At 44.5% G+C, this 26,462-nt stretch overlaps 1 protein-coding gene across 1 annotated transcript in view; it reads left to right on the top strand.

Moving 5' to 3' along the window:
* The window catches only part of LRRIQ4 (leucine rich repeats and IQ motif containing 4), a 54,033-nt gene that overhangs the window by 20,118 nt on the left and 7,453 nt on the right, over positions 1 to 26,462 (top strand). Inside the window, exons 3-5 of the mRNA XM_077488010.1 lie at positions 6,436 to 6,609; positions 16,547 to 16,685; positions 24,580 to 24,776. Of these exons, the coding sequence (XP_077344136.1) occupies positions 6,436 to 6,609; positions 16,547 to 16,685; positions 24,580 to 24,776 (510 nt within the window). The remainder of the gene's footprint in view (positions 1 to 6,435; positions 6,610 to 16,546; positions 16,686 to 24,579; positions 24,777 to 26,462) is intronic.

The raw sequence follows: 26,462 nt of genomic DNA, 5'->3' as shown, positions 1-26,462 counted from the left end.
AGGCATTGCCAGTAGGGGGCCCCATGACAGCTTCCTCTTCAATCGACCTGTCAATCACAGCTAGCTGATGAGTAGATCAGGTCCCTGCTGCTAAGAGATTGTATTTAGTCAGACCTCTTATGATACGCTCCTCCCCTCTGGCCCCTCCTGATTTTCTGTCTCCTCATCCTCCCCCTCCCCCCACGAGTCTCCTGCATAATTGCTCTGTGTGTCCTGCTGAATCCCCCCTCCTCTATCTTCAGTGCCATACGATGAGAGAACCCAGAGGAGGACAACAGCTATTCTGCTCACAGGACATGCAGGGAGAGAGGTGAGCTGAGGGAGGAACATCAGTTTAGGGTGGTAAGCTGAGCACAATACCTGGCAAAGTTTAATGCCAGGAGGGAAGTTTATGTGGAAATATGTGAAGGGTTGGAATAGCAGTGAGTGTGTGTTGGAGCCCTGCAGAGTTTGCAGCCCCCAAGCTAACATACATCTCCTAAGCAGGAACACATCACTATCTCCCCAAGCATTCTGTCCAGATAATGTGCAGTCAATTTATGACCTTTCCGTTTAACCCTGTGTTATCCAAACTCTGTTCAATGAAAAGTGTAAACTCACCACATAAACACTCTATATACAAAATAAAATTCTCCAATAAAGATCAGAACATGATGTTCACATTTGCATGGAAGCACAATTGAATGAATGCTGATTATTCAGAGAATTACTGTATTTCTTTTTATTGAGGATTTTTTTTTATGTACTAACAGTTAAGCTTCATACACACAATACGAAAATTGGATGAAAAATACCACTTTTGAAGTGTTCGTGCATATGAGCATATCATTTTTTTTTTTTTTTTTTTGGTGGGGGAGTGGATCTTGGGTGGGAGTTCCCACACTTTTTTCCCCAGGACTTGACCCCTGTGTATGAGGATACAACAAGAACTCTGCTCCACTTTGGTAAGACGGCAATCAGACCACCCTTTGCTATTTAATTTATTTAAAGTCATATTCTCACTCTCTATCCACTAACATGCTTCTTATAATTGTCTGTCAGAAAGGCTCTGTCAGAAGACAGAATAATAGCCGCAGAAGAATCCCTGTTCCCTGAATGCCTGGAAGAAGAGGAGCGTTAGCGCATGCTAATGTGCAAGCGCATGTATGGACGCATATGCGCATGCGCAAATGTGCGCAATGCATTCTGTGACAGATTAGGTTGGCAAATGGGTTATTTAAGCTGGATCAGCTCCCAGGACCAGTGCTGTCTTGTTTACAGCGTTCTGTGAGTATCCTGTTTCCTGTTACCTGTATTTGCTCTTAAAGTATTGACCTGGCTTGTTTCTGACTGCTCCTGTTTTCCACCTACATTTGACCATTCTCCTGCCTCCGCACCTGTACTTGATATGATCGTTTTGTGTATGACCTGGCTTGTCTGACTCTGCTTAAGTTCCAGCCCCTCCAGAGCTACCAAGTTGCTAGCACCTGTCCAGCTACCTTTCGGACCTGCTTTTCGGCTAAGTAACAACATGTTCCTGCCCACAAAGACCCACTGCTATCTGGTGAACTACTGGATCAGCAACCCAACAAGCACGTTTAACCGTCACTCGTGCGACTCTGCACTCCTGCGCTACCTGTATACACTACCAGGGGCCCAGAGTCAGAGGTGCAAGAAAGGCATAACCAGGCTCTACCCACCAGGTACGTGACAGTAAAAGACAGCCATGTCGGCCTGAGCGAGGAACCTCTCCCATGGAGAACCTGTGCCAACATCTAGCCGGCCTCACAGAAGCCGTCAAAAACTTGCAGGAAGGTTATGTTCGGCTAGAGGAATGTGTACAGACTTTATCAGCCCTCTCTGCTACCCCGGTGCTGATCCCTCATCTTCTGCTGGAAGCTCTGCTGCACCTACAGTAGTGATGTTACCAACAGAGCCCCGAACGCCTACTCCTGAAAGGTTCTCCGGTGACCGCAGCAAATTCAGGGCTTTCTGCACGGCCTGTGATTTATACTTTGCCCTACAGCCCCACACCTTCTTCCTGGAAACCACCAAGGTTGGATTTGTCATCTCTTTACTACAGGGTGAGCCACAGTCATGGGCTCACAGCCTACTGGAACAGAAGGCCACTTCCCTAGATACCCAGCCATCCATCCATCCTCAGAAATACTCATCCATAAATCCATGCTCAACCATCCTATCTACTCCCATCCATAATTAGCTGTGCACAGCCATACTCAGCCGTACCCAGCCATACTCAGCTGTACCCAGCCATACTCAGCCATACCCAGCCATACTCAGCCATCCTTAGCCATACCCAGCTGTACTCAGCTGTACTCAGCCATACTCAGTTGTACCCAGCCGTACTCAGTTGTACCCAGCCATACTCAGCCGTACCTATCCATACTCAGCCATACCCGGCCATACTCAGCCATATTCATTCATGCTCAGTCATCCCATACATACTCAGCCATCCCCATCCATGGCTCATTCATCCCCATTCATGCTCATTCATGCCACATCAGTTCTCATCCATGCCACTACAGTGCCTCACAAAAGTGTAATAGGTAGTCAAATTAAATTTGAAACGTATGCCCCTAGAACATCTGACGGTGCTCCCTGCATGTTGGGCCTCTCTATGTGGCCACGCTGTGGAAAAGTCTCACATATGTGATATCACCGTACTCAGGAGGAGTAGGAGAATCTATTTTGGGGTGTAATTTTTGGTACGCACATGCTATGTGTTAGAAACATTGTGTAAATGGACAACATTGTGTAAAGAAAAATGCGTTTTCATTTTCTTTACACATTTTCCAAAAACTTGTAAGAAAAAAAGGACATGTTCAAAAGACTCATTATGCCTCATAGATTATACATTGGGGTGTTTTCTTTCCAAAATGGGGCCATTTTTGGGGTGTTTCCCTTGTCCTGGTTCTCCAGGGCCTTCGAAAGTGCAAGAGTTGGTCAAGAAATGATATGTGTAATTTATGCTCCAAGAACGCCTAATGGCGCTCCCTGCATGTTGGGCCTCTGTATGTGGCCACGCTGTGTAAAAGTCTCACACATGTGGTATTGCCATACTCAGGAGGAATAGTAGAATGTGTTTTGGGGTGTAATTTGTGCTATGCATATGCTGTGTGTGAGAAATAGCCTGCTAATATAAGAATTTTGTGAGGGAAAAAAGAAAAGAAAAAAAAATCTTGATATTGCAAAGAATTGTGGAAAAAAATTACAACTTCAAAAAACTCACCATGCCTCTAACTAAATACTTTAGAATGTCTACTTTTCAAAAAAGGGTAATTTGGGGGGTATTTGTACTTTCCTGGCTTGTTAGGGTCTCAAGAAATGAGATAGGCTGTCAGTGCATGAGGTGTTATCGATTATCAGAGATTGACACCATAGCTTGTGGACTCTATAACTTTCACAAAGACCAAATAATATACACTGATTTGGGTTATTTTTTATTAGAGGTCGACCTATATATCGGTAGATATTTGAAGTTTTTTCATTTATCGGCATGGGCTGATTGTGCTGATAAAAAAGGCTGATTATAACTTCAGTGTGACTTGCAAATGACTTCTGTAATAGAAGGCAATGCAAGTTGCCTGAAGTCTTCCGTAGAGTGACTTGTCTCCTATCTGGGCAGTCTGGCAAGTCTGAGAAAAGAAGATAAAGAGATACAATGTTTATACTTATCAATGAACTGAACTGCTGTGTAGGAGTTCTCAGTTTAACCATTTAAAAACTAAATATTTTCTGACACTTGTTCCTTACAAGTAAAAATCCAATATTTTCTGCTAGAAAATCACTTAGAACCCCCCAAAATGATATAGATATATATATATTTTTTAGCAGAGACCCTATGGAATAAAATAGCGGTTGTTGCAATATTTTATGTCACACGGTATTTGCGCAGCGGTCTTTGAAACGCAATTTTTTTGGAAAAAATACACTAATGAATTAAAAAAACAAAAACAGTAAAGTTAAGCCATTTTTTTTCTTCCAAAAGTTTTGATTAGCTGTTTTTGTGTATTTAATATTTAAGATATAGTTTTTTTATCTAAATTATACATACAAGTGAACTGATCGGAGGTTTGTTTTATTTAATGTCCATATGTAAGAAATTTTCTGTATCACTTATTACTGAAGGCTGCTTACACACTGGAACGGGCAGGCATTGATGGTAAAATGCTGCTAGTTTTAGCGGCACTTTACCGTCATTTTAGTGGCGCTATTCGGCTGCTAGCGGCTTTCACCTTGAGACTGCAGGGAAGCCATTTTGCAGGCACTTTACAGGAGCTATTTTTAGCCTAAAAGCGCCTGAAAAACACCCCAGTGTGAAAGGGGCCTAACTGTTAGATTTTATGAGATGGAGGGAAAAAAAAAAGAAAAAAAAATCAATCGGCATCATATGTCAGCCATTGGCCACTGCAAACTCTAAATATTGGCATCGACCAGAGAAAAACCCATATCGGCCGACCTCTAATTTTTACTAAAGATATGTAGCAGTATAAATTTTGGCCAAAATATATGAAGAAAATTTACTAATTTGCTCTCCCATGCTCTAGAACTCGCTACCTCAATCTGTCCGGCTATATCCTACTCTGGCTGCCTTTAGGCTATCCCTGAAAACTCACCTCTTCAGGGAAGCCTATCATGCCTCCAACTAATCTTTTATCACTTTCATCAACTCATCCCCCACAGTTACAACCTTTTGTACCACTTGCTCCACCCTATTAGATTATAAACGCTTCTGAGCAGGGCCCTCTTAACCCTATTGTATTTTATTGTATTGTAACTGTATTGTATCACTTTTATATTGTAAAGCGCTGCGCAAACTGTTGGCACTATATAAATCCTGTATAATATGAATAAGGAGATGTAGGATGGTATATGATAGGTTACACAGATTTGTTTTAATCCAATATAGTGATTACAATGATTTTATGGTGTATGTTCTTGAGTATGTTAATCTCTATTTATCTCTATTTACTAATATATGTACACATTTTTAAAAATATCTTTTCACTATATACGATTGTTCTACTTTACATTGATCTATATGCAATGCAATACATATTTATATGTGTGTGCGTTGCTATAGGTTTTTCTGTTTCCTTGGTTTCTACGTGTATCACATAACATGCTATGCAACTAGGTGGGGCTTTATAAGGAAATCTATGCTGCTCTTTCTGTGTAATGATTAAACACACAGAGTGTGTCAAATGCATCTACCAGCTTTCTGTCAACACTGTGGGATGTTCTGAATAAAAGAATTTTGATCGAGTACAGAGTGCAGTTGTTTCTTCTTTAGATGTAGGTCCCTGAAACACTTTATCTTATTCTGCTGTAATAAACAGAATCACAGTCAACAATGTGATACCTTCTAAAACCTTATTACAAGGAGGGAGAAGTCCCTTGAATTTTGGGTGGTGCTTCTGTTTTTTAGCTTTTCCTGTATCTCCTAAAATGCAAGACTTGATACCTTAGTTTTAAAGTTGTTAATTTCTTCCCCCTTTCTATTCCCTTTTTCTTGTTTTATTACGTGTATGGTGTGCTCCTGGGTATTGGATCTATAAATATTTTTTGTTAAAAACTGTTTTTATTTAAGCATATTTTGTTGAGGAATACGTTGGGGTCCAAAAAAGTTATGACCCTTTAGGCAAGAACAAAAAATGTTTGGTCTTTGTTATATTGTACTTAAGTGATCTACAATATGAACATGATCTATAACATGTTACTGCTATAAAATACTAAAGACCTAAAGGAGAAAATGTATGCACATAAACTGTCTTTAATATGCTTTTAATCTATTTTCCGCCAGTTCTAATAGATATAAGTTTATAGTCCAACTCAGACTAAAACTTTTTTGTATATAGTGGGGAAGGGCCAGGACATCTGTTAGGTGGTAATTTCCATCTGCGTCCCCTTCACAGGGAAGCAATAAGAAACCTCTCCAATGTGGATACGGAAAAACTTTTTTACGTAAAGCAAGGAAAACTTAAGTTGGCCATGCATTGATTAAAATTTTGGCCATATCAGCAGGAACTGGGCATATTTTGGTCAGCAGGGGATAGCTGGGACCGGGCATATCTTGGTCAGAATGCAATGTCCAGGTGGAGCAGGGTATTCCTCCATCCATGTTATTTGTGTAGATGAAGGAATCTTCTTTGAACTTCTAGAACTAGACCAGTACATCTGTGAAGTTTTCATTATTATATTTGTCCTCCTATCCCAATGCCCCCTTTTTCTTTGATTTACGATCTTTATTTCACAGGAAAAAGTAAAAGTACATTTTAAAAGCTATTAAAAGTTACTCTATCCATCATTTTAAAAGAAATATTTGACTTGTGTTGGTTTTATAAAACAGACCTTTTCAAAGTGTGAATCTGTATGTGTATTGAAATTGAAGTTGCATAGTTTCAAACTTTGTAAAAATAAATGTTCTTAATTTAGATTACACCACAAATAAAATCACTACAAAACCTGACGCACTTGGGAATTACTGGGAACAGGTTTCCTGCTTTTCCAGAGGAGATCTTCCGGTTGGAATCTTTGGAGAAACTGTATATAGGACAGGATCGTGGCACTCAACTTACAAATTTACCAGACAACATATGCATGCTCACGGTGAGGTCATGTTTGTATTATATTTTTTTTAATTTCATAAAATCTGGCATTCAATCTTGCCATAATTGAGTCAACTAAATTCCGTTGAAAGCACTTAAAATTTCATCCAGACCTGCTACTTGACTGGAATTTCAGACATATTAAACAGGTTGATTTTCTGCTTATAACATACGTATTACAATATGTCCAATTTGAATGTGAAAAACACATTCATATTTCCAAATGAAATTCTACTAGTGTATGGCAAGCTTAAGATAAACACATCTACACAGCAAAAGAGTGAACACATTTGATGTTTTGTGAGATAACTGAAAGATTTAAAGGAAAACTTCAAACCAACTTCTTGTATTAAACTGTATTTATTAATGATCTGGGGAGGAAATAGATAGCCTGAAAGACATTTTAACATTTATATATATATATATACACACACACACACACACAGAGGCGGCTCTAGGCTTTGTGAGGTCAAAACTTAGGCACGAGGCCCCACTCACAACCATAATGGGAAAAATAATTCAAGCGATAAAAATTAACTGTATAAGGAGAATAATTGGACACAGCACAGGGGAAGCGTAAGTGGGTACAGTACAGGGGGCAGGAGGGTATAGTAAAGGAAGGAGCAGGAGGGCACAGAACAGGGTGGTGGTAAGTGGGCACAGTACAGGGAGCAGGAGGGTACAGCACAGGGGGGATGGTAAGTGGGCACAGTACAGGGGGCAGGAGGGTACAGTACAGGGGGAACAGGAAGGCACAGCACGGGGGGAGGGTAAGTGGGCACAGTACAGCGGGCAGGAGGGCACAGCACAGGGGAGGGTAAGTGGGCACAGTACATGGGGCAGGAAAGTACAATACAGGGGGAGGAGGGCACAGCACAGTTGGAGGGTAAGTGGGCACAGTACAGGGGGCAGGAGGGTGCAGTACAGGGGGAGCAAAAGGGCACAGAACAGGGGGGGTAAGTGGGCACAGTACGGGGGCAGGAGGGTACAGTACGGGTGGAGCAGGAGGGCACAGCACAAGGAGGAGGGTAAGTGGGCACAGAATAGGGGGCAGGAGGGCACAGCACAGGGGGAGGGTAGTGGGCACAGTACAGGGGCAGGAGGGTACAGTACAGGAGGATGGTAAGTGGGCACAGTACAGGGGGAGCAGGAAGGCACAGCACAGGGAGGAGGGTAAGTGGGTACAGTACAGGGGGAGCAGGAACGCACAGCACAGGGAGGAGGGTAAGGGGGCACAGTACAGGGGGCAGCAGGGCACAGCACAGGGGGAGGGTAAGTGGGCACAATACAGGGGGCAGGAGGGTACAGTACAGGGGATGGTGAGTGGACACAGCACAGGGGGTAGGAGTGTACAGTACAGGGGGAGGGTAAGCGGGCACAGTACAGGGGGCAGGAGGGTACAGCACAGGGGGAGGGTAAGGGGGAACAATACAGGGGGCAGGAGGGTACAGTGCAGGGGGAGGGTGAGTGGTCACAGCACGGGGGTAAGTGGGCACAGTACAGGGGGATGAGGACACAGCACAGGGGGAGGGTAAGTGGGCACAGTACCGGGGCAGGAGGGTACAATACGAGTGGAGGGTAAGTGGGCGCAGTACAGGGGGAGGAGGGTACAGCCCAGGGAAGGGTAAGTGGGCACAGTACAGGGGGCAGGAGGGCAGAGCACAGGGGAAGGGTAAGTGGGCACAGTACAGGGGGTAGGAGGGTACAGTACAGGGGGAGGGTAAGTGTGCACAATACAGGGAGCAGAAGGGTACAGTACAGGGGGAGGGTAAGTGGACAACATCCCTCAGAAGGAGGGGGATTGCGCACGCGTGTGCCTGCACAGCGGCACAATCCCAATGCGCTCGTGTCACCCGGACACGGCACATCTCCGATCGGCAGAAGGGCTCTGTGATTGGACCTCCTGATCACATGACGGCCATGTCCAATCACAGCCGTCATGTGATGTAAACACAGAGACGGTTGTTAGGCAATCGGCTCTCCTCACACGGAAGTTGTCGGTGAGGAGAAGAGAGCAGATTGCTGCAGCCAGCTGGTGATCAGTGAGTATGTGCTGTTTTTTAAACACACTTCACCACACAGTGTAAACACACATGTCCCCACACAATGTCCCCAAAACACATGTCCCCAAATAATAAAAACACATGTCCCCCACATATGTCCCACTAAAATCACATGTCCCAATGATTATCTGCACACATATGTCCGTGATCACCTGCGTACTTCTGTACATGATAATTTGCATCCGTGATCACACAAACCAATTTTTATACACTCAATGGAATTTTTTTTACCAAAAACATGTAGCAGAATACATTTTGGCTTAAATTTATGACAAAATTCGATGTTATTGGATTTCTTTTAAAGTAGAAAGAAGAAAACAGAAAATTGTACCATACTTACCGTAATTTTCTTTTCCTGGTGCCTATCCATGGCAGCATACCTGTGACAAGCTCCGCCTTGGCTCCTCCCTCAGGACTAGTGAATATTATAAAAGAAAAGGTTAGTACAGCCCCTGCATTCTCGTTAATATAGAATACCGAGGGTGGGAATGTATGCTGCCATGGATAGGCACCAGGAAAAGAAAATTACGGTAAGTATGGTACAATTTTCTGTTTTCCTGGTGCCTCCATGGCAGCATACCTGTGACAAATAACTAGCTGAGACGGGTGGGATAATGCTTAGAGTTTTATTTAAAGAATTTATTATTTAGAAGGGGCGAAGGCCGAAGTGACTGCCTGTCTGCCAAATTCCACTGAGGAGAGAGCTCCTGGGTCCACCCTGTAATGTTTCAGGAATGTGTGTTGGGACGACCAGGTCGCTGCCCGACAAATAGTTTCGATCGACACATTCGCTCTTGCCGCCCAAGAGGCAGAAACCGCTCTTGTGGAGTGCGCCCTGACCGCCAAAGGGGTCTCTAGTCCCTTTGTCCTGTACACCTTGTGGATGAGTTTGACGATCCATGAGGCGATCGTTCTAGCTGATGCCTCCTTTCCTTTGTATTTTCCCCAGGGAATTATGAACAGTCTGATGGAAGCCCGGAATGAAGCTGTGGCTTGCAGATAGCATTTCAGAGTGGAGGCGATGTCTAATTCATGAAGAGCAACAGGGTCCTGTTCAGAAAATGTTGGGAGTGCCCAGGGTTCTTACATGCTCAAGGATGAAGCGACCTTGGGAATGAACCCTCGTACTGCTCTGAGTTCCACTCTATCTGGGTAAAATATAATGTGATCATGATCTGCTCCCAAAGCTTGGAGCTCTGACACCCGTCTGCCGGAGGTTATGGCTATCAGAAAGGCTAATTTTAAAGTTAGATTCCAGAGTGATATTGAGTTCGAAGGGGCAAAGGGTGGATTGGCTAAGGACTCCAGGATGACCGTAAGGTCCCAAGTGGGAAAAGATTGTTTGGTTGGTGGTCTGATCTTCCTGACGGCCTTAAAGAATTGGATTAACAATGGATCCTCCGCCCATCTTCTACTGGTTGCTGCCGAGATCGCTGACACCTGTACCTTCAATGTACCTAATGCAAGCCCTAGGTCCAGGCCTGCCTGCAAGAACTCAAGAATTTGAGATGACGAAGGGGAACCTGGATCACAGTTTCTATCAAGCATGAAGGTCCTGAACTTGTTCCATACTTTATCATATATGTTGTTCGTGGATGGTTTTCTCGCTTTGAGCAGGGTTGCGATCACTTTGTCGGAGCACCCCAGGGATTGGAACCTTTTCCTTTCAGTTGCCAGATGTGAAGGTCCAGCCTGCGGGGATCTGGGTGGGTGTGACATCCTTGCGACAGGAGGAGGGGTACTATTGGAACCTTGACTGGAGGACTGGTGCTCAGATCCATTGCCGTAGGGAACCAAGGCCTTCTTGGCCAGTATGGTAGAACGGCTATCACCGTCGATGTCTCCCTCACGAGTCTTGACAGGAACCTCGGCATGAGGGGCCGTGGAGGAAAAGCGTAGGCCCGATCGCATGCCCAAGGGGCTGATAGGGCATCTGTTGCCTCCGCCTGGGGGTGCGGAAATCTCGAGATAAACCTTAGAAGTTTGGTGTTGGATGCTGTCGCAAAGAGGTCTAGCTCGAGGGGCCCCCACTGGATCATTATCCAGTTGAAGATTTCCGGGTGTAAGGACCACTCGTTGGTGTCTGCGAACCTGCGGGAAAGGCCGTCTGCCCTTGAGTTGAGATGGTCGGGCAGATAGACTGCCCTCAGGTCCTTCAGATTCCTTTCGGCCCAGAGGAATATGGGCTCCACCTCGTTCAGGAGAGATCTGCTGCGCGTTCCCCCTTGACGGTGCACATAAGATACCGCGGCCCTGTTGTCCATCCTGAGGAGAACTGGTTTGCCCGAAATCTCGAACTCCAGGGCTAGCAGTGCAAGATAGGCCGCTCTGAGCTCCAGGACATTGGACACCATGCCGGCTGCATTGAAGGACCATCTTCCTTGTACGGAGGTCTTGTTGGAATGTGCTCCCCAACCAGCTGCGCTGGCATCGGTAGTAATTATGATCCAGTCGACATGCCCTAGCGGGCGAGACTTCAGAAGCGACTGTCTCTTCATCCACCAATGTAGACTCCTGAGCATCCGGGTCGTCAGGTGTATGGGTTGGGATAGATATCGTTTGTTCCACATTCTTAAGAACTCCAGCTGAAAATGTCTCAAATGCCAGTGGGCCCAGGGGACCATAGGGATGCATGATGACATCCGACCTATCAGGCTCAAACAATTTGAGGCTGTCAGGTAGGATCTCGAGCTCACCTTCTTCATCTGTTGGACAATGGAAGATACCTTCTGAGGTGGGAGAGACACCGCTCCGTTCATTGTATTTGAACAGGGCTCCCAGATAGACCATCTCTTGAGTCGGAGAGAGAAGACTTTTCTCGTAGTTTATCTTCCATCCAAAATCCACTAGTGTTGTTAACAGGATATTCCTGTGTTCTAATAACTGGGTTGGGTCCTTCGCCAGGAGTAGACCCGGAGCCCCAATTCTCTCAGAGGTGCTATGATGGCGATCAGGGTTTTTGTAAAGACTCTGGGTGACGTGCAGAGGCCAAATGGAAGGCTCCGAAATTGGAGATGCACTTGCCCCACCGCGAATCTCAGGTATTTCTGGAACGTAGGGAGTATGGGTATGTGTAAGTAAGCGTCTTGCAGGTCTATTGACAACATCCAATCCCCTGGTTGGACTACGCGAATAATCGTCTGAAGAGACTCCATCTTGAACTTTTCCAGAAAGATATAGCGATTTAGCCTCTTTAGGTCTATCACGGGTCTCCACCCTCCGTTTCTTTTGGGGACTAGAAACAGGGTGGAATAGAAACCTAAAAATCTCTCGGATGGAGGCACTGGAACTACTGCTCGTTGTTCCTGTAGGGAAAGAAGAAATTGCTTCAGAGCTTCCGCTTTTTGAGGAGATCTTGATACCCTTGTCGGAGAAAAAAAGTCTTTGGGGGGTTTGTTTAGGAAGGACCAGAAATGACCGTGTTTGACTGTTGCAACAACCCAAGGATCCCTGCATTTTTGTTCCCAGATCTTTGAGAACTGTTTCAACCTGGCCCCCACAGGGATCACTTGGGCTGGCCTGGCGTCAAAAGGATTTTGATGGATCCTGTGGGGTAGGTACTGGCCTCTGCCTCCTGGACTTGAGAAATGTAGACTGTGTGCTTTTCCAGTTTTGCCTGAAGCCTTTCCCTTGTCTGGATTGTCGGTAGTCCCTATTTTTGGAAAATTGGAACCTTGGTGCAGATGATCTGAAACGTCTGGAGCGCCTGTCTTGAGGAAGTAGGCCTGACTTTCCGCCAGTGACCCGAGAGATGGCTTTGTCAAGTTTTTCCCCGAACAAGGCTTTACCGTCAAAAGGTATCTTGCACCAATTTTGCTTCGAGGCAACGTCCGCTGCCCATGGTTTTAGCCACAGTGCCCTTTTGGCCATTACTGTGTGAAGCATTGCCCTTGCGGAGCAACGAATCGAATCGATCGCGGCCTCCCCAATGAAGTCGGCTGAGAGCTTCAGCTCATCCAATGCCCTGATTATATCTTCTTTAGGGACATCTTGTTGGATTGCCGACTCTATATTATCTGTCCAGACGCGTAATGCGTTGGACACTGATGTCAGAGCTATTGCAGGTTTACAGGCATATCCTGCCATCTGATAGGCCTTCTTAAGGTCGAGGTCCATCCTCCTGTCCAGAGGGTCCTTGAAGGAGGTTGAATCATCTAGGGGCAAAGTGACATTCTTGGCCAGCCTTACCACTGCGGCATCTACCACCGGAGGGCCGTCCAGCATTTTGGAATCTGCCTCGGAGAAAGGGTATAATTTTCCCAATCGATTGATGGAAAGTCTTTTGTCTGTCCTCCCCCATTCTTCCTCGATCACTTCCCTGATTTCCTCCATAAGAGGGAAGAAGGAGATCTGGCGCTTAAGGAAGGGGAAGTATGATTTGGACTTCCTGACCTCCGTGTTGGAATCCTCCCAACCGATTGCTTGTTTAACAGCCTGCACATAGGGCTGGACCATGGCGAAGGCAAAGCCAGAGGCATCTGTGTCATCTGAAGAATCCTCTGAAATGGCCATTTCGTCCTGATGCTTAGAGGAGGAGGGAGGGAACGGACGACCACTTCCACTCGTGGATGGAACGGGAATGGAGGCCTCGGCCATCTGTTCCTGAGGAGGGGATGCCGGTTGTTGCGTTGGCCTTGTAGCAACCAATTCCGCAAGGGAGTCTTTTACTGCCTTTTTAAGGAGATCTGCCACCTGTAGGCCCTCAGACTCTCTGTCTGCTGCATAGTCTCTAAGGCAATCTCGACAAATTAGTTTGTCCGGAAGTGGGGTGCCTCCGCAGGCCTGACATTTATTAGGTCTAGGTCTCGGGGAGCGCGAATGACGGCGCCTCTTGGCTGAAGCTTTCCTGCCACTTCTGTAATGCCCATGTCTGGGCGACCTGTCCCTGCTGTGACAGGAATCATCATCGTCATCTTCATATCGCCTTGAGGTCTTCTTAGACGTCTTCTGGCGTACAGGACTGAAATACAAAAAGTATCGTCCTTAGTGCACTCTTTTTTTTTTTTTTTTAAAACTTACCTGGGCGTAGGTCCTTACCTTGGGAGTAGAGTAGGATCTTGAGCGGGCGGCGAAAGGCTCATGTTAGGCGGCTAAGCAGAGGTAACGGCTAGGAAAGAGTCAGAGGAAAAGGCGTCAACCGGTCGTGCGCTGATTCACGGAAAAAAGGAAATTTGCCTACATAAGTAACGACTTCCCCCCACTGTTACTGTGTGCTGTGTTTTTTTTTTTTTTTTAAACATCCAAATTTTTTTTTTTTTTTTTTTTTTTTTTTTAGGAGGCTCCGATGAAAAGAGAAATTTTTAAATAATTTAATAAATTAATAAATCAATTAATAAATTAATACACTTTTAATGAACGAGTTGTTCCATCAGAGCTATACATATATATATATTCGCATGCTCACATGTATAAGAAGACAAATGCATTAAGACATGCCTTACCTTAACAGGGGTGGGTATAGCCTGGAACTCTAGAGTGTAATTCTCTTGTTGACCACAGGCATTTCACTTGTGCTGCTGGGGAAATAAATAGGAGGAGGGGAAGTGATGTCACGCTTGAGCTCCTCCCCTGACACTCTGAGGGCAAAAAGAACCATTCGCCCTCAGTAAAAATGGCCGTCGAATCCTCCGACGCTACCGCGCATGCGCCGAACGTCGAGACTGGCCGTCGAAACATACGACCCGCCGGCGCATGCGCAGACGACGGCGGGAACGTTGATCTATTATAAAATGACACAGACTCGCCGCGCGCGGCCCCTAGTGAGTCTGAGGATAACAAACGCACGTGGGAAGGGAAGGGGGTCTCCTAAAACGATGGGGACCAGGGGAACAGAGCGCAAAAGAGAGAGAGAGAAAGGACAGATGAGACAGGAGGGGAACAACAAGTCTCAGGGACAGAGCAAAGCTGCCACCTCTGCTGCCATAGACTGGAGCCTGAATGCCCATACTGCAGGTAAAGCTCTTACTTAAGAGACAAACTGCTTGTCCCAAAAGATCCTACAGAAGGGACTTCCAACCTTATAAGCGCGTTTAGCTGCCCAAGAGAAGGAACTGCGTCCGGGAGAGGCTTGAACCCGGACGGACGCTGCCGAATGCAGAAGGTAAGGACGCCGACCAGGATTCACTGCCATGAGGTATGAGGAAAAAAAGGAGAATGGAGGGGCTGTACTAACCTTTTCTTTTATAATATTCACTAGTCCTGAGGGAGGAGCCAAGGCGGAGCTTGTCACAGGTATGCTGCCATGGAGGCACCAGGAAAATATTTTTTCCAAATTTCCGCTCTTTTTTCGCTTATATCGCAAAAAATGAAAAACTGAGTCGTGAATAAATACCACCAAAAGAAATCTCTATTTGTGCGAACAAAATTATTAAAATTTAATGTGGGTACAGTGTAGCAGTTCAGCGCTAAAAGCTGAAAAATGGTCTGGGAAGGAAGGGGGCAAAAGTGCCCAGTATTGAAGTAGTTAAACTTTGACAAAAAAAAAAATGGAAACTGATTTGTTTCTATGCAGCGCTGCACCTAAATTTTGCACTCTCCAATTTTTGTAAATCAACCTCACTGTCATACGTGCTCTGGGGTATTGAAACCACTGCCAAAATATTTTCAGGAGGAGACTAGCAATGCCAATCTTTATAGTTTTCTCAGCATAGTTTTTTTCTATTTGTATGATCCTTTTTTAGCAGAGTATCTGGTTTTCTTAGTAGCGGTAAGCATTGACTTGGACACTTTATGAAACAATTCCTCATATAGCTCCAACTATATTACTTAAAAATCCCAAAAAGTTGTGCTCAAGAAAATAATAAATAAAATAAATAACCTAAAAACGAATCAATGCATAATTTGAACAATGAATGGATGAATAAATGATAAATCCTATACACAAAAAGTACCAATTCCATTAAAAATACCAAAAAATAATAATTGATTTGATGGGTAGTGAATAAATAAATAACTATTACTATAACAAATTAGTGAAAATGAATTCATAGATGTGTTCATAGAAAAAAATTCATATAAAAATATACATAAAAATAAAAAAAAGGAAAATTAATATACAAAATAGATAAGAGCAAAAAATAATAGATAAGAGCAAAAAAATAAAAATATGAAACAGTCCACAGTCCGTGAAGAAATCAAGTGACAACTAAAATGTTTTCCACAGCAAAGTGACTTACAGTACACACTTACCAGCTGTAAAAACTTCAAAAGCATATGGCCATAACCCGGCCGGGGCCTTTTCTTCCGAGAGATCTCCCCACACGATCCAATCGCCGAAATCGATCCAATCAGCAAATCCTCTATAAAGGTCTCTCATGTTTACTCAATCGGCTCTCCACTGGAACCAAAGGCAATTGCGAAGAGTAGATATTGTTTGCTCAAAAGAAGGAAAAATGGAGCGGTTATAGGTAAAACCCATAGGGTATTTGTATTTAAAAGTAAAAAACGCTGCAGCGTATAAACACACAGCACTTAAAATTTGCATAAAATAGTGGCCTTCATTTTTTCTATGAACAAATCTAAGAATTAATTTTCACTTATTCGTTATAGTAATATAGTTATTTATTTATTCACTACCTATCAAATCAATTTTTTTTTGTTGGGCATTTTTAATGGAATTGGTACTTTTTGTGTATAGGATTTATCATTTATTCAACCATTCATTGTTCAAATTATGAATTGATTCATTTTTAGGTTATTCATTTTATTTATTATTTTCTTGAGCGCAACTTTTTTGGATTTTTATGTGTTATTGGTGCATATATCACGTGGTGTTGCTGCTATTTGTGTTTTTTGTTCAGCGCAAATTTCTTTGGTATAATACCAACTATATTACTGACTGTGAAAATGACCAGTTGCTCTTCTTGTTGAATGTAGAATCTGAAAGAGCTGTACATTGAAAACAACAGTTTGGAATGTCTTCCATCAACACTGAACCAGCTGCAGAACCTCAAAGTTCTGGATTGTCACAGTAACCATCTAAATCATCTGCCAGATTCAGTCTGCAAAATCTATGGTAAGTATACCATAATGACATGAATCTAAATGCATGAATTAATGAATCAATTATTCAGAAAAATGACATGTATTTTTCATGTGGACATTTATACATTTGAACTTTGATTTTGTATGCAACATGTCTTTTCGCAAAAGCATTTTCCCCTGCACACCCTCTTCTTAATATACTGTTTTGTTGCAGATGATGGATACAACTTTTTCCAAAAGTTTTATTTAAGTGACAACTTCTGTTTGGTGCTTTGTTAGTTGCAATGCCCAGACAAGCTGAAACGAATAAGCAATTTTTTTTCAAGTTTCAGGCTTGGTTCACACTATTGCGAATTGGATTAAGGGTTTCCCCACATCCAAATTACATGTCAGGAGATTGTGCCCAGCTCTCAATGGAGCCAGTTTACATATCTCCAGGGAGGCTCCGGTGTGAATTGCACAGGAGTCTTGTGCATCTTCTGGTCCATTTCAGGTCCTAATTCAGCCAAAAATTCAGACTGAAATCGGACCTGAAACGATCAACAGGGGCGCATCGGAACCCTGCTGTGAGCCACTCCGTGTGGCAGTGTGAACGCAGTCTAAATGTTCTCCTGGTAGAGTTTTGTTTCTGTGGCTTGTTTGTCTCCTTGAGTAGTACCACAGCACCACTGACATGGATGTCTAAATACGTGTTGCTAATAGTAAAAATGTTTATACCTGATTACAGTTACTTTCTGACACCTACTTCAATTCAGTCTTAGTTTATAGTGAGTTTGTGAGTGAGTGACTTAGTCTGGCGGACAAACCACTGGACTGTCCGCCGGACTTTCCGAATGAGCTACCTGCCCACACACGGTACTTTTGCGGCGTACTATTCCGCCGGACTATCCGCCGTACTTTTGAAATGAACGGACTCGCCCCCACACACGGAGGAAAGTCCGTTCGTTTTGAACGCGGCTCCAGGTAGCCGGGACTAGCGAAGGAAGCCTCCCCCCTACACCTGGTATGGAGTTAAAGGGGAAGCACTACGCCAAAAAAACGGCGTGGGGGTCCCCCCTAGGTCCATATCAGACCCTTATCCGAGCACGCAACTCGGCCGGTCAGGAAAGTGGGTGGGGACGAGCGGGCGCCCCTGCCCTCCTGAGCCGTACCAGGCCGCGTGCCCTCAACATGGGAGGGTACTTCGGGGAAGGGGGGCCGCACGGCCCCCCCACCCGAAAGCACCTTGTCCCCATGTTGATGAAGACAAGGGCCTCTTCCCGACAACCCTGGCCGTTGGTTGTCGGGGTCTGCAGTGGGGGGCTTATCGGAATCCGTGATCCCCCCTTTAATAAGGGGGCCCCCCACCCTATGTGAATGAGTATGGGGTACAATGTACCCCTACCCATTCACCTGTGAAAAAATGTAAAAAAAACACAACACACAAGGGTTAAAATAGTTTATTGCACAGCTCCGGGGGTCTTCTTCTGTCTTCGGGGGTCTTCTCGCTGGACTCCTCCGCTATCTTCTGCTAGCTCTTTTACTAGCGGAGGAGCCCGGCTTTCTTCTTCACCGCCGCCTCTTCTTCCGACTTCGTGGGTCTTGTCCCCCTCTTCGAGGGTCTTGTCCCCCTCTTCGGTTCTTGTTGCCGGGCCACCGCATCTTCTTCTAGCTCTTTTACAAGTGGTGGCCCGGTCTTCTGTCGCCGCCTTCTGTTCTTCTCTTCTGTGCTTCTCTTCTTCTCTTCTTGAGCTGTTGCCTCATCGTTGTCTCTGGCCACAATGACAGGCACGCGGCGTGTGGCGACTTATATAGGGACATCGCCGGATGATGTGCCCGTTCATTATGATGTCACAGTCCCAGCATCCCAATGGGCAGGGACATCATCCGACGATGTCCCTATATAAGTCGCCGCATGCCTTTCATTGTGGCCAGAGACAGCGACGAGGCAACAGCTCAAGAAGAGAAGAAGAGAAGAACAGAAGGTGGCGACAGAAGACCAGGCCACCGCTTGTAAAAGAGCTAGAAGAAATGGCACCCTTCTAGCCGATGTGATGGCCAGCAGGAAGGCTAGCTTGCGCGACAGCAAGTCTAAAGGGATTTCCTTGATAGGCTCAATTGGTTGTTTCTGTAACACAGACAGCACCAAGTTCAACTCCCAAAGACACATAAGTGACCTAATGGGGGGAAGCAATCGAATTTCCCCCTGCATAAAGGTTTGGACCAGCGAATGGGAAGCCAACGGCCTTTGGAAGAATACTGACAGGGCAGAAATCTGGCCTCTGATTGTACTCAAAGCCAATCTGATTTCCACAGCTGAATGTAGAAAAGAGAGAATTCTCCCAATCAAGTATTTCTGAGGATGCCATTTTCTGGCTTCACACCAAGAAATATAAGTCTTCCAGACCTTATGATAGCTCTTCCTAGTGACAGATTTTCTAGCATTTACTAGGATAGACACCACTAGTCCCGAGGTGCCACCAGAATGACTGGAGCCCCTCTCTCCGAATCCTGCGCAACAAATGTGGAAGGAGAGGGACAGCATAGACCAGGGAGTACTGGTTCCACAGAACTACCAGAGCATCTTCTCCAATTGCCAGAGGATCCCTTGTTCGGGACACAAACTGCTGTAGCTTGTTGTTGAACCTGAATGCCAATAGGTCGACCTCTGGCCATCCCCAACGCTTGAAAATTTCCTGGAACATTCCCTAGGGCAGATCGGCTGGTGACTGAGATAATCTGCCTTCCAGTTCTCTACTCCCAGGATATGGACTGCCGATAGAATCGATACATGTCCCTCTGCCCAGGCTAGTATGTGGTTTGCCTCATTCAGAGCTAAATGACTCCTGGTACCGCCTTGGTGGTTTATATAGACCACTGCAGCGGCATTTTCGGACTGAACCCTGATAGGGTAGTCCTAAAGCTTCACTGTCCAGGGCCATAGGGCCAGACGTACTGCTCGTAACTCCAGGATGTTGATGGGCAGGATCTGTTCTGTCCTTGACCATTTCCCCTGAGCTGTGAGACTGGCATCTGTAGTCAGTACTCTTAAAGTTACCAGGAGGAAGGATCTTCACTTTTGCAGGTTCTGATCCTGCAACCACCAGTTTAGGCTTAAGAGTGCCGGAGGATATAAGAACATTGGATAATCCAGGGCTTGTCCTCTCCTGATCCAAGCCAACAAGATGTCTTGTTGTATAGACCTGGAATGGAACTGGGCAAAGGGGATTGCCTCGAAGGAGGACACCAACCTTCCTAGAAGACTCATACCGAGCCAAATGGAGGGTTGTCTGGTGCCCCTTATCTGGTGCACCTGATCCTTCAGGGCACAGATCCTTGCGGGTGGCAAAGACACCCTTGCTTGGACCTTATCTAGGATCACACCTAAATACTTCAGACTTTGAGCTGGTCTCAAGGCTGACTTTTCAGTATTTATGATCCAGCCTAAGCATTCCAAATACTGCACTGTACAGGTTACAATTCAAAAGACAAAATGAGTATGCGACTTTAATTGAGGCAGGCTCAAAAACAATGTAAGAGTAGAAATGTTATTATTAGTTATACATGAATGTGTTCAATACATGTACAGACAGGACATCTGTGTAAATATGATATAGAACTTAATTATCATAACAGGGAAAAAGATTTATACAAATTTCATAGAAATAGTACAGTAATAATATACAATAGAATTCATAAAAATGTTGTAAAAAATTATGGAAATGTGAGGGATTGCATCCTCAATAGCTTGATGCGTTTCGTCGGTAGACTGACTCATCAGCCCATAGTATGAGAAACATTATATATAAATAAATTTATATAGAAAAAAGATGGTCAAGTCCACAGAACTTACAACCCATAGGAATGCCGAGCATGAGTTGTCCCGGAGTGCATGGGTCGCCACATCAAGCACTGTACAGGTTATGCTCTGTTCTAGAGCCTGTAGTGAGTGATCTCTGAGCAGGATGTCATCCAGATACCCGAGCACCAAGATCCCTTTAGCCCTTAAAAGACCCAGTACTGGTGCTAGAACCTTTGTGAACACCCGGGGAGCTGTGGCAAGCCCAAAGGGTAGAGCCACAAACTGAAAATGACGTTCCTCTACTGCAAATCGTAGGAACCTCTGATGGGACTGAAAGATAGGTACGTGTAAATACACATCCTTTATATCGATGGAGGATAGAAAGTCTCCCATCTGGAGTGAGGCTACAACTGAGCGGAAGGACTGGATTAGTAGATACTGGTGCAGGGATATTAGATCCAAAATGGGCCTTGTGTCCAAGTTTGGTTTTTGAACCATAAACAGGTTTAAATAAAACCCCACGCCCATTTCGGATACAGGAACCTGTACAAGCACTCCTTGATGCACTAAATGATGTGGTGCCTGAAACAGTAAGGTTTTTTTTGGAGGATCTTAGAAACCTCTGAGGTGGAACCCCCCGTAACTCCAGCTTGTAACCGATGGTTATAGTTGAGGTGACCCACTAGTCCTGAACTGCTGTTCTCCAAATGTCCGCAAAGTGCAGCAGCCTTCCTCCCACCCGATAGAGTGGGGGCATCCCCTCACCCCCTCAAAAGGAGGGCTTGGTGCTGGGTTTAGAAGAGCTTTGGACCCAGGGCTTTTTCTGGCCCTGGCCTTGTGGCTTGCCCCTGGCTTTAGTGCCCTAGTGGCGGCGGAACCGCCTTTGCGCTGAGACACCTGGGGAAGTAGCAGTTTTAAAATGGGGACGCCTGGTGCTTCTCTTCACCGGAAGTAGAGAAATCTTATGGATATATTTGTCCAAATCATCACCAAATGTTCCCCATGAAAGGGGAAACCTACCAATAACTTTTTACAAGAAAGCTCGGCTGACTAAATCTTAAGCCACAAAAGAGAGCCAAACGAGAAGCCTGTTGTATTGAATCCTTTAAGGCATTAACAGAAAAACACAGGGCTCGAGGAATATCTGTCTCATTTTCAGCAAGACCATCCTCCTGGTTATGCCTGTCAGGCCATCTGACCTGATCCTTTACAGGGTGGCAGATACCAATTGCTGTAACAGCTGGCTGAATAGCTGAACTGCTGCATCTACGGCTGGCATGCTCCACTTCTTAATGAACTTTTCATCCATGGGATATAAAAGGCAAAATGCCTTAGGAGGAATAAAAATCCTGTCAGGATGTTCCCAATCAGCATAAACCACCTGTTCCAACAGTGGGTATAAGGGGAAAGGGGACTGAAGAGGCCTCAGGGCCCCAAAGAGGACCAGGAAGGCTCAGTAACCTCTGCAAGAGGCAACTTAGAGAGTCTGGATCAAAAGCCTCTGCGACTGAGAGGCATCCCCAACCCATTCCTGCTCCAAACTAGAAGGGTCAGGGGAGGGGGACCTGTCACGTTTCTTGCCACCTTGTGGGATGTAGGCAATGCCAGCAATCCTGTGCTCTAACCTGGCTATGGGCCGAGGACAGTTCATTCCTGGTGATAAAGGGTAAAGCAGCAGCGTTGATTGTAGGCACAATACCAGATAGGCGCAGCGGCTCAGATTGCCCACAAGTGTCTGGTCTTTCAGGAGATACAACACTAGGGATACGACTAGGTTCATCAGGAGCTATTGACAACATAGGTGTGCTCTTCCCTGTAGTGTTAGTCCCACTCCTCTTTTTTTAAGACATTTACAAGCCACAAAAAGGGAGTACCTGGGTGTAGTTTTAACACCCCTCAGAAGGGAGACCCTTTAATAGGGCCCCCCAAGCCGCTATGCAACAATACTGCTAGGCAACTTAGCCTGCCAAACAACATCTGGTGACTCACGTGACCCGGGTAAGGAGAAATGAACCACTCAAACCAGTTCAAAGCCTGTGTCCACAGCTGCTTTCTGTATGCTTGTCACACACAGCTTAAATAAGCTGGCTGTCGCTGGGATGTTTTGCGCATGCGTGCGCACGCACATGCGCGGTCCCAGCAAATGGGCTCGGCTGTATTTGCATATGACGCAAATCTCCATGTGCCCAGATTAGGCTGCAGTGCATGCGTGGCTCCAAGTGTGCACAACGCTTATGGCGAAGCCGCATGAGCCATGGCCACCAAACAAACAAAATGCTGAGCACAGCAGCGATCATGCAAATACACTGCGCCATGGCTAACCAAGGCAAAATGGCACACCGTCATGCAACATGGCATCAATGGCACATGGCAGTGTGCCATTTTGCTTTGTTAAAAAACAGCCAGACACAAGCAAAAAAAGTACACTTTGCAAACACCCACAGCTAGCCCATAACTCCTCTGAATGGTCACTGCACACAGGTGTCCAGCCTTTAGCTAGCTTGACTGATTGTTACAATCACTGGGACACCCCACAATAAGTAATTAAGGGGGTTTCACTTAGCTGTCCAGACGCACGGCAGCTTAGAAACAAAGAGCCCAATCTTCACCCATCACAGCGGGTTCCTGTCACCGAGGATCATCAAGGACTGGGTACCCTTTTCATGCTTAGGGTCCACTGCCTTGGATCTGTACAGCACCCTGCAGGAATGCCTTTGCGCTGTGTTGTCCAGGATTCCACTTCACAGGGTCCAGCGCCTGGAGGTCGCATTACAGGTAAAACCTCAAAGGATCTTGTGTCTTCTTTGCGTAGCTCGGGTACCATTTATCTAAGCATATAGAGCCTGTGTCAAATGGATCCGACCAGTCAATCCCTTGATTCATTTAAGAACCGTTTGTGGGACAGAGACCTGGACCTCAGAGAGCTCAAACAAATGTGCCCATCCACTTTGCAGACACTGGTAAAAAATTGATGTACTTCCTGAATTGGAGGGGTTATATAGGGGATCACTTCCTGCCTAAAACTTTGCATACCAGTGTCCATTCACCTAGAGATTGCATATAACACAGTAGGTAATGAATATTAGCCTAACTCTGTGTCCCATGATACACGAAAAAGAAAAACTGTTATTATTTGGATGATCTGATATATTAAACTTTGTTCATAGAGTCGGTTTAAGAGCTGCCATTTTTATAATATGACTACAGTAAAGCTGACCATAAACTAGATTTCTAACGAACGTTTGTATGAACAATTGTATGAACATTCATATGAAAATTCTTGGTACATTCAACGACTTTCAATGCCATACAAATGCCATTCAAAAGTACTTCAAAATTTAGTTTGATTTAAAAAAAAATATTTTGGAACGAATGCACTTTCCAGAAGGAAAACCACATACACTGTTAGAAATGTACTTGTTGTATAAAAATTCTCCATCCTACTCCTTCCAATTTTCTTGTCACTGCAGTTGAACATTGATTTGACCGCATTGACCATTAGAAAATAAAAGTAGAACTATAGGCAAAACATTTATTTTTATTTTGGATAGAGCAGGGGAGGGTTATAACCCGTCAGATTTTTGTGGGGAGATTTCCCTTTACTTCCTGTTCCATAGCCAAACAGGAAGTGAAAGAAAATCCCTGCAAATTAGGGAATTCTTTGGGGACCCTCAGGTCACCAGAACTAGTGTCCCCATTGCAAGATTTCCCCTCTATTAGTTTCCTGGGGACAACCCAAAATCTGAGATTGGATTTTCTTTTACTTTCACATTCAATGGTAATGGTAAACAGGACAAATAGAGAGGGTGAATCTCCTTAAAAGGGGCACAGACAGCAATACAACCTGACAGGTGTGCTAATTATTTCTTTACTCTATCCTGAACTAAGAGACAAAGTTTTGCCTTTAGTTATACTTTAAATTAATATTCTTGAATCTTAAAATGAAATTATGCTAATGTATGACAAGCTTTACTCAGAATATAATAGGCTGCTATGGGCACTTTATCTGCCAATCTAATGATTGTTCCGCAGTAAATACATCTCTTTTAGGTATATTTAGCAATTCTTTGTTACAGTTGCAGTGATACAGCAATAAGGTCACTGATTAGTTATTTTCTGAAAGTGTTTTTTCTTTTTTGTTCAGGGTTGAAAAAACTGCTTCTTTACAAAAACCAGCTGTCTACTCTGCCAGACAATCTGGACATGTTACATACACTTGACCTGCTTGACCTGGATGGGAATCCTATGACAGACCCACCAGTGGAGGTATGCAGCCAGGGAAAAGCTGCCGTGTGGGAATACCTTAAAGAAAAGAGGCGCAAAAATCATATGGCAACAAAGGTAACAACACATAACATTTTGGTATTTATAGGATACTATACTCATGCACAGAAGAAAACTTGGGGGGGTGTGCTTGCAGGATGGGAAAAAAAAGTCCTGCAAGCAGCATCTTTGGGGCAGAACGTGAATGATGTATACACTGTTCACAAAACGCCCTGCCCATTGAATCAAATGGGCAGCTCTGCCAAAGTGCCTGCAAAGCGCTTTGGCAACCCCGCAACATGGGCACTTTTATCCCATTAAAGAACCGCTATATCAGCAGTAAAGTACCGCTAAAACTAGTGGCGCTTTACCACTCACGCCGGCACTGCTCCAGTGTGAAAGGGGTCTAAAAGAAACCTGTCTTGAGAGATGTGTAAATGCTGCCATCGATGACTTTCCTTTTAAAAATGCTACTTACCTAACTCTTATGTTAACCTACCACTTCAAGACTTTTAGGCGGAATAGGTATGCAGATAAACACTAAAGACTTTTGTGATCTGCTTACTTGTTTCAGGCCAATGTCTCAGAATGTATTAAAGCCCTTTGATTAGCAGCCAAGCACCTAAAATTTTCAGAGCAGCAATGACAACCCCATATTTTTCATATTTGTTGCTTTATGGACTTATTGCAGTTTCATTTTTTTTTACATGAGAATATGCCGTTATCATTCAGCAAATTGAAGACTAGGAGTCAGTGAATGCTCAGGAGGCCAGTTATGTGCCACATATTCCTTTTCTCATCATGTGTTTTTAAATAGTCCAATAAGAATGAAATTATAATTCTTTATGACACTACATATATTTATGTTATATGAAGTGCCCAGAGCTATGCGTCTACCAAGATTTGTGACCATGAAGGTATCCCAGTAAAAGTGGCCTTTAGTGGCGATTTCTCTGAAATGTATTCAACCCCAATGTAAAAACAGGAAATTCCCATAGGCAAGTGGTGCATGATATCTGGAATATGTGGACATTTATAGTGATTTGAATTATGTGTTTGACTCTTTATGGCATCTTTATGGCATTGCAGCTTCCTGCCAATGGGAATGAACAGTTGCTAAACAGCAGACTAGCAGTCACGAATGTGTCTGTGGCCAGAGATAAATTACTGTTGGCTAAGGCAGAGGTTATATGTAGCTAATATAGGAAACAATTTAAACAAGAACTCCTGAAATCAGGAGTAATGCTGGCCATACACAATACGAAAAATCGGACAAACCCAATTTTGAAAAACGAACGTTCGGCCGCGAGCGCAATCAATGCTGCCTCATTCACATGGCCATAACAGAGCAGTAAAAACAAAAGTTCCTGTGTAATGATCAGTAAAAATTGTCCTTTTTTTGGTATACATTTTTTTTAAGGCCTATAGTCAAGACTGTTCAAGAGTGTTTTTTTTCCTTCCAGAGTAATACAAGATGACAATTTATATTTGAGGCCTATTGTGTGATGGTAGGAGAGATGGGGGGAGGGGAGGGGAAGGGAGAGGAGGATATGGGGGTATGTATGGGGAGGTAGGCATTTGATATTTGGTGCTTTTTTTTATAGTCTAGATGGCCACCCCCTTTTTTTGCTTAGTTTTTTTCTGTTATTTGTTGGGTTTGGGAGGGTTAAGGGAGGGTAAAAGGTAGAGGATAAGGAATTAGATAAAGAGGAGATGAATGTGGCCAAGTGAGATATTACAAAGAGGGCGCTCTATATGTAAAGT

Source organism: Lithobates pipiens, unplaced genomic scaffold (assembly GCF_037356315.1).
Source record: "Lithobates pipiens isolate NorthernLeopardFrog02 unplaced genomic scaffold, aLitPip1_a1.2 Scaffold_18, whole genome shotgun sequence".
Lineage (NCBI taxonomy): Eukaryota > Metazoa > Chordata > Amphibia > Anura > Ranidae > Lithobates > Lithobates pipiens.
This window is presented reverse-complemented; position numbering and strand designations above follow the sequence as displayed.